This window comes from Amblyraja radiata, chromosome 10 (genome assembly GCF_010909765.2).
Source record: "Amblyraja radiata isolate CabotCenter1 chromosome 10, sAmbRad1.1.pri, whole genome shotgun sequence".
In the NCBI taxonomy this organism is placed as follows: Eukaryota; Metazoa; Chordata; class Chondrichthyes; order Rajiformes; family Rajidae; genus Amblyraja; species Amblyraja radiata.
This window is the reverse complement of record NC_045965.1, coordinates 6,260,717-6,273,221: the sequence shown is the minus strand read 5'-3', so window position 1 is coordinate 6,273,221 and position 12,505 is coordinate 6,260,717. Positions and strand designations below refer to the sequence as shown.

The 12,505-nt window shown below is 45.7% G+C and overlaps 1 protein-coding gene across 1 annotated transcript; it reads left to right on the top strand.

Annotated features, from left to right (window-relative positions):
- Window positions 1-1,480: 1,480 nt before the first annotated feature.
- On the top strand, window positions 1,481-6,208 carry LOC116978099 (tumor necrosis factor ligand superfamily member 6-like). Its single transcript, XM_033029123.1, has 4 exons — window positions 1,481-1,832; window positions 2,255-2,294; window positions 2,411-2,467; window positions 5,296-6,208. Exons 1-4 carry the CDS (start codon window positions 1,551-1,553, stop codon window positions 5,691-5,693), a joined length of 777 nt encoding a protein of 258 aa, XP_032885014.1. The 5' UTR covers window positions 1,481-1,550; the 3' UTR covers window positions 5,694-6,208.
- Window positions 6,209-12,505: the final 6,297 nt, after the last annotated feature.

The window sequence follows — 12,505 nt, the reverse complement described above, 5'->3', positions numbered from 1 at the left end:
AGAAAATAGGATAACATAGAATTTGTGTGAACGGTTGATCGATGGTCGGTGTGGACTCCATGGCCTGAAGGGCCTGTTTCTAAGCTCTATCTCTAAAGTTTAGAGTTCAGAGTTTAGAAATACAAGGAGCCACTAGCAGGTCATATCCCACCATTTGGACATGTCCATGGATAGGATAGGTTTAGTGGGATATGGAACAGGCATGGTCAGGTAGGACTAGTGTAGATGGGACAATAGACAATAGACAATAGACAATAGGTGCAGGAGTCAGCCATTCATCCTTTGAGCCAGCACAGGCATTCACTGTGATCATGGCTGAACAGTACCCCGTTCCTGCCTTCTCCCTATATCCCCTGACCGCTATCTATCTAATTCTCTCTTGAAAGCATCCAGGGAACCAGCCTCCACCACCTTCTGAGGCAGAGAATTCCACAGACTCACAACTCTCTGGGTGAAAGATTGTTTCCTCGTCTCCGTTCTAAATGGCCAACCCCTTATTCTTAAACTGTGGCCCCTGGTTCTGGACTCCCCTAACATTGGGAACATGTTTCTCGCCTCGAGAGTGTCCAATCCCTTAATAATCTTATATGTTTCAATATGATTCTCTCACAACCTTCTAAATTCCAGCGTATACAAGCCCAGTCACTCCATTCTCTCAACATATGACAGTCCCGCCATCCCGGGAATTAACCTGTTCAGAAAGATATGGGAGAGGCATGGGCAGGTGGGACTAGTGTAGATGGGACATATTGGTCGGTGTGCGCAAGTTTGGCTGAAGGGCCTGTTTGTACACTGTATGAGTCTATAACTCTGACTATACAGCATGTAAATAGTCTATTTACATGCTGTACAGAGTCAGAGTTATAGACTCATTCAATGTGCAAACAGGCCCTTCAGCTCAACTTTATACTAATTGTATATAGTTCTATCATGTCTCCCCTCAACTCCCAGTGTTCCAGAGGTGCTTGGTCTCACCGTGATAGTCACTCTATTTTGATCTCTGCACCTTCACTGAACATAGTATTTCACCCCGCCCCCTCGTCTATGTACACTGCACAGTATTCTTGCACAATTTCGAACTCTGTGGTCAGTTATATCAAAACTGACCTGTAGCTCCACGTTTCCTGTCTGAGCAGCAAGATAATTGCTGCTGAGCTAAATGTCTGTCGAAAAGATGATTGCATCAAAAAGACTCTGCAGATGTTTGCAATGTTATACTTGGAGTAGTTGCATTATTAAAACAAACAGATTTAGAGCAATTGGAGCAATATTCTGCCGCGTCTATATGTGCAAAAAAAATGTCATATGTGGTTAATGTTTTGTGCTTTTGTACAAAGGTTTGTTCTGGTAGGTGGAGTTGTCAACTTGTGTCGCAGTGTACATCAAACACTCAAGGTCCATGTGGTCTAGGGCTTTGAAATACTCAAAAATAAGTAAAGGAAGCAAATCAGGTTAGCAATTTATAAGAGACCGGTGAGCTGCAGGGCAGTAGGTGAGCAGCGATCTCAGGAGGGTTACGGATCGTTTTAGATTGATATCACCTTCCAGACATGGAGACTAAGAGCCTTCCAGACATGAAGGCTAGGAGCCTTCCAAACATGCATAGGAACATTCAATCAATGGAAATGCAGGAACATGAAAACTATGGTCCCGGCAAGGTGAAGTTGGCAGACACCTCGCCCTTTCCAGTAGAGAGAATTGAAAAGAAAATGGCCTGGATAACAGCTTGTAATGTTCTGATCGTGGTCATGCTGTTTACTGCACTGGCTGGACTTTCCTTTGGTCTGTACAGCTTATATCAGCTCCAACATCAAGTGACCCAAATGAATCAGGTAAGTTTTCAGTTGATGAATTATTTAAAGGGAGAGTATAGACAGCATATGGTAGAGCTGCTGCCTCTCAGCGGCAGAAACCAGGGTTTGGTTCTGTCCTCGGGTTCTGTCAGTGTGTGGAGTTTGCACGTTCTCCCTGTGACCGCGTGGGTTTCCTCCTGGTGCTCCGGTTTCCTCCCACATCCCAAAGATGTGCGGGCTTGTGGGTTAATAAGGCCCCTGTAAATTGCCCCAAGTGTGTGGGGAGCGGATGAGACAGTGGGACAAATTAGAACTAGTGTGAACGGGTGATCGATGGTCAGCGTGGACTCGGTGGGCCGGAGAGCTTGTTTACTTGCAGCATCCTCCAATTCAATTTGATTTGATTCGATTCAATTCAATTCTATTCAACTGTTCACCTCAAACTCTTGTGAATTTTGCAGATCAATGGCGACCCACAAAATACACCACAGAAGCAGTCAGGCAAGTTCAGACTTTTTTTACATGAAAAAATCAGAAAGAAATGTCTTAAAAACAATAATTGACGGGCTTGCAGGAAGCTGATGTTTTTTTCATGGTCTTCATCTACTGTCTTGCAGGAACTGAAGGCAAGAGAGAGCTGAAGAGTAACATCAAAATGGCTGCTCATCTTACAGGTCTGTGGTCAGACTGTGTGCTTTGGATAAACACTGACTAAAACAGAAGGCAGGGGAGAGAGGAGATATACAGACTGGGGCGTAAAATGAAAGGGAACGGGTCAATAGTAATTAAGACAACAGAATGAAGGGGGAGCAAAGCTGGAATCGAAAATTAAAAACACATCGAATGATAAACAAAGATAGACACAAAATGCTGGAGTAACTCAGCGGGACAGGCAGCATCTCCAGGGAGAAGGAATGGGTGACGTTTCGGGTCGAGACCCTTCTTCAGACTGAAAGTCACGGGAAAGGGAAACGAGAGATATAGACGATGATGTAGAGAGATATGGAACAAATGAATGAAAGATATGCAAATAAGTAACAATGATAAAAGTAACAGGCCATTGTTAGCTGTTGCTAGGTGAAAACGGAAGACTTGGGTGGTGGAGATAGAGGTAATGCAGTGATTACTTAGTGAATATTATTTATTTTTTTAAATTCAAAATATACTTTATTCAAGTAATAAATATATACAATACAGGAACTGTGTAAAAAATTCATCCAACATTGTCGGAAGCTGTACATATAGTCAAAATGGTGCAGGCTCGAAGGGCCGAATGGCCTACTCCTGCACCTAATTTCTATGTTTCTATGTTTCTATACTGTTTACACAAATTACACAATTTTATCCCCCACTCATCTGGCCCACTGGCATGGAATCCCTTCCCTTAGTTTGAGGGACATGCCCCCCATGTCCATCAGCGGCAGGACCCTAGACTGTGGTCCTCCCCCACCGAGCCTTGGCATTGGCTGCACCAAGCTTCAGTGCGTCCCTCAGCACGTACTCCTGCAGTCTGCAGTGGGCCAGTCGGCAACATTCCCCGACGGACATCTCGCTCCGCTGGGTGGTTATCACGCTCGGGCAGACCAAAGAGCATCTTTTACCTAGTTGATGACGTTCCAGCAGCACTCGATGTCAGTCTCTGAATACGTCCCTGGGAACAGTCCGTAAATCACAGAGGCCTCTGTGACGGAGCTGTTCGGGATAAATCGTTCCAGGGACCCTTGCAGACCTCCCCAGACTCTCTTTGCAAATCCACACTCTGCAAAGAGGTGGGCAACCGTCTCCTCCCCATAGCAGCCGTCCCAAGGGCAGCGTGCACTGGTAGTGAGGTCCCGACGGTGCAGGAAGGATCGGACTGGGAGGGCTCCCCTCAGTGCCAGCCAAGCCGGGTCTTGGTGCTTGTTGGTGAGTTCTGGAGTTGGGGCATTTCGCCAGACAAGCTGGGCAGTCTGCTCTGGGAAGCACGCCACCGGATCCATGGAGTCCTTTTTCCTGCAGTGCCGCAGGACGTTCCGTGCTGACCACTGCCCGATGGACGTGATCAAAGGTGTTGGTCCAGAAGAACCTTTCCAGGCGGCAATGTCCAGCTGACTGGCACATTGCGTGGCATCTATGCCAGGCCTATTACATGAAATCAATATTCATACCAACTTGGATGGTTTTCTCTCGAACACTGGAGGTTGAGGGGAGACCTGAGGGAAGTAGATAACATTTTGAGGCATAGATAGGGGAGACAGGCAGAACCTATTTCCAAGGGGAGACATGTTAAAGACTAAAGGGCAGAGCTTTAAGGTGAAAGGGGCATGTTGTTTTATGCTGAGGGTGGTGGGTGCCTGGAACATGCTGCCAGTGGTGGAGGCAGATATAATGGTGGTGCTTAAGAGGCTTTTAGATAGGTACAGGGAATGGAGGAATATGCATCACATGTATGCAAATAACATTAGTTAAACTTGCCTTCGTGTTTAGCACAGGCGTTGTGTGCAGATGGCCACATCCCTGTGCTGTATTTTTCTGATCCATGTTCTATAAAATTTGATTCATAGAGTCATAAAGATAAACAGCAGGGAAACAGGCCCTTCAGCCCAACTCACCCATGCCAACCAAGATGCCACATCGAAGCTAGTCCCATTTGCCTGTATTTGGCCCTAACCATGTAGCTGTGTAAGTGTCTTGTAAATGGTGTGATAGTACCTGCCTCAACCATCTCTGCCGGCAGCTCGATCCAGGATCTGTCCGGGACAATAGTTACGGCTTGTTTGAGCAAATTGTCTGGCAAAAGCAGCAGCAAATCTTTGTACATTTGTTACATGCAGTTACAAGCAGAAATGGCATAGCGGTAGCGTTGCTGCCCTATAGCGCCAGAGACCCGGGTTCGATCCTGACTACGGGTACTGTCAGTATGGAGTTTGTACGTTCTCCCTGTGTCCGCGTGGGTTTTCTCCGGGTGCACAGGTTTCCCCCCACATTCCAAAGATGTGCAGGTTTGTCGGTTAATTGACTTGGTATCATTGTAAATTGTCCCTGGTGTGTGTAGGATAGTGTTATGCCCCTGTCCCACTTAGGAAACCCGAATGGAAACCTCTGGAGACTTTACGCCCCACCCAAGGTTTCCGTGCAGTTCCCGGAGGTTGCAGGTGGTTGCCGGAGGTTGCAGGTAGTGAAAGCAGGTAGGGAGACTGACAAAAACCTCCGGGAACTGCACGGAAACCTTGGGTGGGGCGAAAAGTCTCCAGAGGTTTCCGTTCAGGTTTCCTAAGTGGGACAGGGGCATTAGTGTGCGGGAATCGCTGCTCGGAGCGGACTTGGTGAGCTGAAGTGCCCGTTTCTGCTCTGTATCTCTAATCTAAACTAAGCTAAAAAAAAGTGCGGGATAGAACTAGTGTATGGGGTGATCGTTGGTCAGCGTGGACTCGTTGGGGGCATTTAATTAGTTGTATCTCTGTACTAAACTAAACAAAACCAAACATAAAATTGTTTCTTTAATGCCAACATGCCATTGCAGGGAAGAGTACCGCTGCAGGTTCAGATAGATTGATGTGGGAGCACCGGCTGGGCAATGCTTTTATGGAAGGGATGGTGTACAAGGACAGTGCATTGGTCATCAACAAAACTGGGAAATACTTCATCTACTCCAAAATCCACTTCCGCGGGATGAACTGCCAGAGCGCCCCGTTGCACCAAACCATCCTTCAACGTGACACCACTTACCAGAACAACCTCAGTCTGATGCGGGTTCAAGAGGTAAACTACTGCACTGGGTCTCGAAGGTGGGAAAAAGGCACATTCCAGGCTGGAATGTTTCACCTCAATGAAGGAACGGCGTTGTTTGTCAGTGTCTCTCACCCATCGTCAGTAAGTTCCGATGAGTTTCTGACCTTCTTTGGACTCTACAAGATTTAGGTCACACACTGAAAGCCCACATGACCTTGATTCATAGTGGAGGCCGAGCATTGAATGCAAATGCAACTCAGGCTATTTCTGGACCAAAGGCTATTTCCTTTCCCCTTTGCTTAAAATTATGATAGGCTTCAAACTTTTACTAATTAAAATTGTTATATGCTTATGATTTGCCTAACATTTAGAAAGTAAGAGAAAAGCTTTAATAATCCATTTCCAAAATAGATTCATTGTATGTTTTGTTCTGCCTCTTAATTCCTATTTTCACTTTGTGCTTTAAGTTGAGGTAAAATTCAAACCTCGATATCTTTCAAGCACCTTGTGTAGGGTGCTAGATAATGTGTTACCAGGTGTTTCTGAGGGGGCTGGAGGGAAAGTCAGCAAAATGGAATCTTAGTGTCCTTCCCACGTGATTTTCCACTGTAGTTTTAAGTCTACTGGCACCTAAACCTAATACTATAGGTTTCCATACTTGTTGGAGGAACAGCATCTCATAATTTGCTTGGGAAGCTTACAACCCAGTGGTATGAACTGATTTCTCTAACCAACTAACCCCTGCATTCCCTCTCTCTCCGTCCCTCCCCCACCCAAGTTGCACCAGCTTCTTGTTCTCACCTAGCAAACAGCTAACAATGACCTATTTCCTTTATCATCATTACTTTTTTGCATATCTTTCATTCATTTGTTCTATATCTCTCTACATCACCATCTATATCTCTCATTTCCTTTTCCCCTGACTCTCAGTCTGTAGAAGGGTCTCGATCCGAAACGTCATCATTCCTTCTCTGCCTGTCCCACTGAATTGCTCCAACACTTTGTGTCTATCTTCTGGGGCAGCATGGTGGCGCAGCGGTAGAGTTGCTGCCTTACAGCTCTTACGACGCAGGATCGATCCCGACTATGGGCGCTGTCTGTACGGAGTTTGCACGCTCTCCCCGTGACCTGCGTGGGTTTTCTCCGATCTCTTCAGTTTCCTCCCACACTCCAAAGACGTACAGGTTCGTAGGTTAATTGGCTTGGTTTAAATGTAAATTGTCCCTAGTCTGTGTAGGATAGTGTTGACGTGCGGGGATCGCTGGTCGGTGCAGCCTCGATGGGCCGAAGGGCCTGTTTCCGCGCTAAAATAAACTGAATTTTGGTTTAAACCAGCATCTGTAGTTCCTTCTTACACAAATTTCCATATGCCTCAGTTTTGAAATGTTAAACCTCAAGAGGCCTGGATGGATTTAAGAGTGAGTTAGATAGAGCTCTAGGGGCCAGTGGAATCAAGGAATATGGGGAGAAGGCAGGGACGGGTTATTGATTGGGGACGATCAGCCATGATCACAATGAATGGCGGTGCTGGCTCGAAGGGCCGAATGGCCTCCTCCTCCACCTATTTTATATGTCTCTTAGAGCTTTTAGGGAGAAAGAATTGCAGATTTTCATCATCCTTTGTCAGAGGAACCTTAAAAAAGAGCTCTGGCATTTAATACTGTCATTTACTTTCAACTTTACCCATGTGAAGAATGTTATTCTCCACCACATCGAGTCTTTTTGCCAGTGCTGGGACATGGGCCATATGTGTGCAGTGGTGACTAGCGTAGATGGGGCATCTTGGTTGGCATGGGCAAGTTGGGCCGAAGGGCCTTTTTTGTGCCGTGTGACATGATAACTCGATGATACTATCATCAAATTCTGTCAGTTTGTTTTACCCCATGGCGATATAGAACATTGGTTGATCTGGAGAAAATCCAACTGACTTGTTACTCTCTGAATACAAGACTTCATAAGGCTGACTCCACCTCTTTGTGGATGGTTCTTCTAATATTGGGCCTGTCTCATTTAAACAATTTTTTTTGGACGATTACAGGCGATTGCCGCAAAATTATCAACGTGTTGTTGCCAGATGTCGTAGATGAATTCCATTAAAACTAGTCTCTGGCAGTCGCCTAAAGAATCGCCTAAGTGGGACAGGCCCATAATCAGTCTGAAGAAGGGTTTCGGCCCGAAACGTCGCCTATTTCCTTCGCTCCATAGATGCTGCTGCACCCGCTGAGTTTCTCCAGCATTTTTGTGTACCTCCCATAATGACTTTGTTTAGTTCAATTTAGTTTATTGTCACATGTACCGAGGTATAGTGAAAAGCTTTTGCTGCATGCTAACCAGTCAGCAGAAAGACAATACATGATTACAATCAAGCTGCCCACAGTGTCCAGAAACAGGGTAAAGGAAAACAGAGAAACCTAGGTGCAGGAATAGGCCAATCGGCCTTTTGAGATGGATCATTCAAAATCAGTACCCCGTTCAAAAAACGTAAGCAGTAGTTTTCAGAACCAATGATAACCGACAATGTTAATGTTAATGTCCGCCGAGCTTCACAGCCGTGTATCTCTGGCTTCTTAAATGTTGTCTCCACTCCTTATCCTTCTCCCCCCATCTCCCCCCTCTCCCCCCCTCTCCCAGCTCTTTTAAAGGACTTACCGTACACTGTGCTTTCACTGTCTTAATTACAGCGCCAACCTTCCAGTTCATCGCGGTGTGTGTCTGTATCACATTGGCTTTGCACCGTGTGAATTTCACTCAGACAGCGCTCCCCCCGCTTGCCCTGTCCTCCGCCTGCATAACGGCCTGGTGAAGGAAGCTCTGTGTGTGTGTGTGTGTGTGTGTGTGTGTGTGTGTGTGTGTGTGTGTGTGTGTGTGTGTGTGTGTGTGTGTGTGTGTGTGTGTGTGTGTGTGTGTGTGTGTGTGTGTGTGTGCGCGTGCGTGCGTGCGTGTATGCGTGTGTGTGTGTGTGTGTGTGCGTGTGTGTGTGTTCCACTCTGACAGTCGCCATTCCAGTTGCCGTAATTTCAGGCAGTCGCTTAGGAAAAATTGCCTAAGTGGGACAGGCCCATAACTCTCCCTTGAATAATGTTGAGTGCAAGGTAAAGTCCTTTGGGAATTGTGGGAAGAACTGAACTGTTCTTCCATTTTATCTTTCACTCTGTGGGAATCGAACTTTACTTCAATGAATGAGAGCTAGGCTAAACATTCCTGGTTCAGCTGGCCCATAAAGTCAAGACAGCAAGTTTGCTTGATACAAACAAGATGGGCCGCTTGATTGTAATCATGTATAGTATTTATGCTGACTGGCTAGCATTGTGAACTCCAGGCTACACTGAGACATCTTTATCTTCCTACATAGATAAAGAAGCCTGTTTCTCAGTGGAAAGTTACTGAATGCTGGATCACAATAGTTAACCCTGTAGACAAGTGTACGCGACTAACCTTGCTATTATGCTATCAAATATGATATAAAATACCGCAAGCTTTGAAACGAGAGGACAGTTTCTTGCTTGACTGTTCTCCTTGTCTGACAAGTTATTGCTAATAAAGTAGCTGCAGATTGATACTCATCTCTCATGAAAGTTATTCTGACAGTCTGATACAAGATAGTACGAGGGTCACCAATGATGTAGATAGTAGCTCAGGACCGCTCTCCAGTTGGTGGTAGGATGGTTCAGTTGCCTGGTAACAACTGGGAAGAAACTGTCCCGGAATCTGGAGGTGTGCGTTTTCACACTTCTGTACCACTTGCCTGATGGGAGAGGGGCCGGGGTTAGACTGGTCTTTGATTATGCTGGTGGCCTTGCCGAGGCAGCGTGAAGTGTAGATGGAGTCGATGGAAGGGAGGTTGGATTGCGTGATGGTCTGGGCTGCATCCACAACTCTCTGCAATATGAGCTTGCTCAGGTAGACAATGGTGTTTATGACGATAATCTGATTTAGTCCGAAGCATAATTTCACCTCCGTTCCAGTCGTCCCATGAACAGTCGTCCCTCTTCCTGCAAGGCCCTCTTCACCATTGTTCAACGGAGAGGGGGTCTAATGCCAAATCATCACAAATTGAGGTTGATTGAAATAGGGCTTTATACTTCAATGCTTAAGCTGAAACATTAATGATGCTACTTTTATTGTGATTTTACTTTTATTGCTTGTAATGTTCTGTATCAAATTCATAATCCCTGTAATGGAAAAATATGCTTCCAATAAAGGCTACTTCAAAGTGAACCTTTCTGTGCTTTTGTGTTTGTTTCTTTGTATTAAGGCCTCCATAGAGTGGACATGGAGAGGATGTTTCCTGTCGTGGGAGAGTCTAGGACCAGAGGGCACAGCCTTGGAATAAAAGGACGTATGGGGGAGAAGGCAGGAGAATGGGGTTGAGAGAGAAAAATAGACCAGGTCTGATAGAATGGTGGAGTAGACTCGTTGGGCCAAATGGCCTTATTCTGCTCCTATGTCTGATGTTCTTATAGTCTAATGGACCTGCTGATTTACTCCAGCACTTTGGGTCATTATTTGTAAGTCAGGACTCATCCACTCCCTACAAATTAGGGGCAATTTACAGAAGCCAATTAACCTACAAACCATCACGTCTTCGGAACATGGGAGGAAACTGGAGCAACCGGAGTAAACCCATGCGGTCATAGGGAGAATGTGCAAACTCCATATAGACAGCACCCAAGCTCAGGATTGAACCTGCGGTCTCTGGCGCTGCGAGGCAGCAGCTCTACCCGCTACGCCACTGTGCCGCCCTAAGAATGATTAAAAACTGCTTAATTCAACTCATTTTAATTAGGATTTATTTGAGCTTATTATGTTAACATTCCAATTATAGAGATGGTTTGGCTGAACCAAAACCATTTTAGAGACATCTTTACTTTAGACTTTAGACTTTAGAGATACAGCGTAGGAACAGGCCCTTCGGCCTGCCGAGTCCGTGCTGACCAGCGATCTCTGTACACTAGCACTATCCTACAAACTAGGGACAACTTACAATTTACAGAAGCCAATTAACCTACAAACCTGTACATCTATGGAATGTGGGAGGAAACCGGAGCACCTGAAGAAAACCCACACAGTCACAAGTAAAACGTACAAACTCCACACAGACAGCACCCGTACTCAGGATCGAACCCGGGTCTCTGGCGATGTGAGGCAGCAACTCTACCGCTGCACCACCGTGCCACCCCTTGTTCACAAATGGAGAGCTTCTGTCGTGCCGATGTTTGCTGTGTTACCTTTCGTGCAACTTAATGAAGAATTACGAGAGTGTAATCTTAATATATCTGTTGCTTTGTGAACGTATAAAAATAAACGCAGCTTATCGATCTTTATCGCACTTCCTTTCACCAAATGTTTGTTCATTTTGTGTTTGGAGGACCTAAAAAATATTCAGCCATGAAATGTAAACAACTAATTCAGATTAAAAGATTACCCTTGGTTACTGGAACATGCGATAGGATGTAACTAAACCTTGCTGAAAGCAAGCTGCTTCAGAAACAGACTGATAGCAATCAGCTACACAATCTACTTATGTGGGAGCTGAATTTCAATGGCATTAATTTTCTCATTTTCGACGAATTTATTTTACAGCATTGTACAGGAATTGGAGGGTTTACTTGATCTAAGAAATCTTATGATACTGAACAAATATTGATGTAGTTAAGAGGAACTGCGTAGAATCTCCTCACAAAGGCAATGATACAATTCTTCGATGAGATATCTGCATGGGAAGGATTATCTCCAAAGATAGACACAAAATGCTGGAGTAACTCAGCGGGACAGGCAGCGTCTCTGGAGAGAAGGAAGGAATGGGTGACGTTTCGGGCCGAGACCCTCCTTGGGTGGAGCCCAGTACCTCCACGCACTAGTCTCCCAACCCCTGCAGAGTAGTTATTAAGATAGCTGATCCGTGGGCGGTTGCTGCTAGGACGCAAGTCGGGGCCTGATCAACCCCGGCTGGGTCGCCTGGGCGAGGGTGTCTGATGTTGTGAGATCCGAAATACCCGATGACTCCAGGTCACATCACTGAGGATGCATCCCAGCGCATCTAGAAGATGTATATTTCACACAGACTCAGACATCATAGGTAAGTACAGAAGTGTGAAAACACACCCCTCCAAATTCCAAGCGAAGACCAAGCTCAGGCTCGGCAATCGTTTGGCTGAACACCTCCGCTCAGTCTGCCTGGGCCTACCTGATCTCCCGGTTGCCAAACACTTTAACTCCCTCTCCCACACTGACCTTTCTGGCCTGGGCCTCCTCCATTGTCAGAGTGAGGCTGAACGTAAATTGGAGGAACAGCATCTCATATTTCGCTTGGGCAGCTTACACCCCAATGAATATTGATTTCTCAACCTTCAAGCAACCCTTGTTTTCCCTCTCTCTCCATCCCTCTCCCAACCTAGTTCTCCGACTAGTTTCACTGTCCTTTTGATTCCATGCCTCGTTGTCACCTTCCCCTCAGCCAACTATGAACATTTCCTTGACCAATGTCTGCTTTGATCTGTTGTTTTCACACCTTGCCCTTCTATGTCTCTAGTTTCCCTCTCCCCTGACTCACAGTCTGAAGAAGGGTCTTGACCCGAAACGTCATCCATTCCTTCCATCCGGAGATGCTGCCTGTCCCGCTGAGTTACTCCAGCATTTTGTGTCTACCTCCAGATTCAGGGACAGTTTCTTCCCAGCTGCTATCAGGCAACGGAACCAGCCTATCACCAATTATGGTGCGGTCCTGAGTTACCAACTACCTCATTGAAGCCCCTCTTACTATCTTTAATCAGACCTTACTGGACTTTATCTTGCACTAAACCTTGTTCCCTTTATCCTGTATCTGTACACTGCGGACAGTTGATTGTAACCATGTATCTAATCTTTCTGCTGACTGGATGACACGCAACAAAGAGCTTTCCACTGTGCATCGATACACATGACAATAAACTAAACTACACTAAACTAAACTAAACTAAACTAAATTAAATTAAACTAAACTAAACTAAACTAAGGAACTC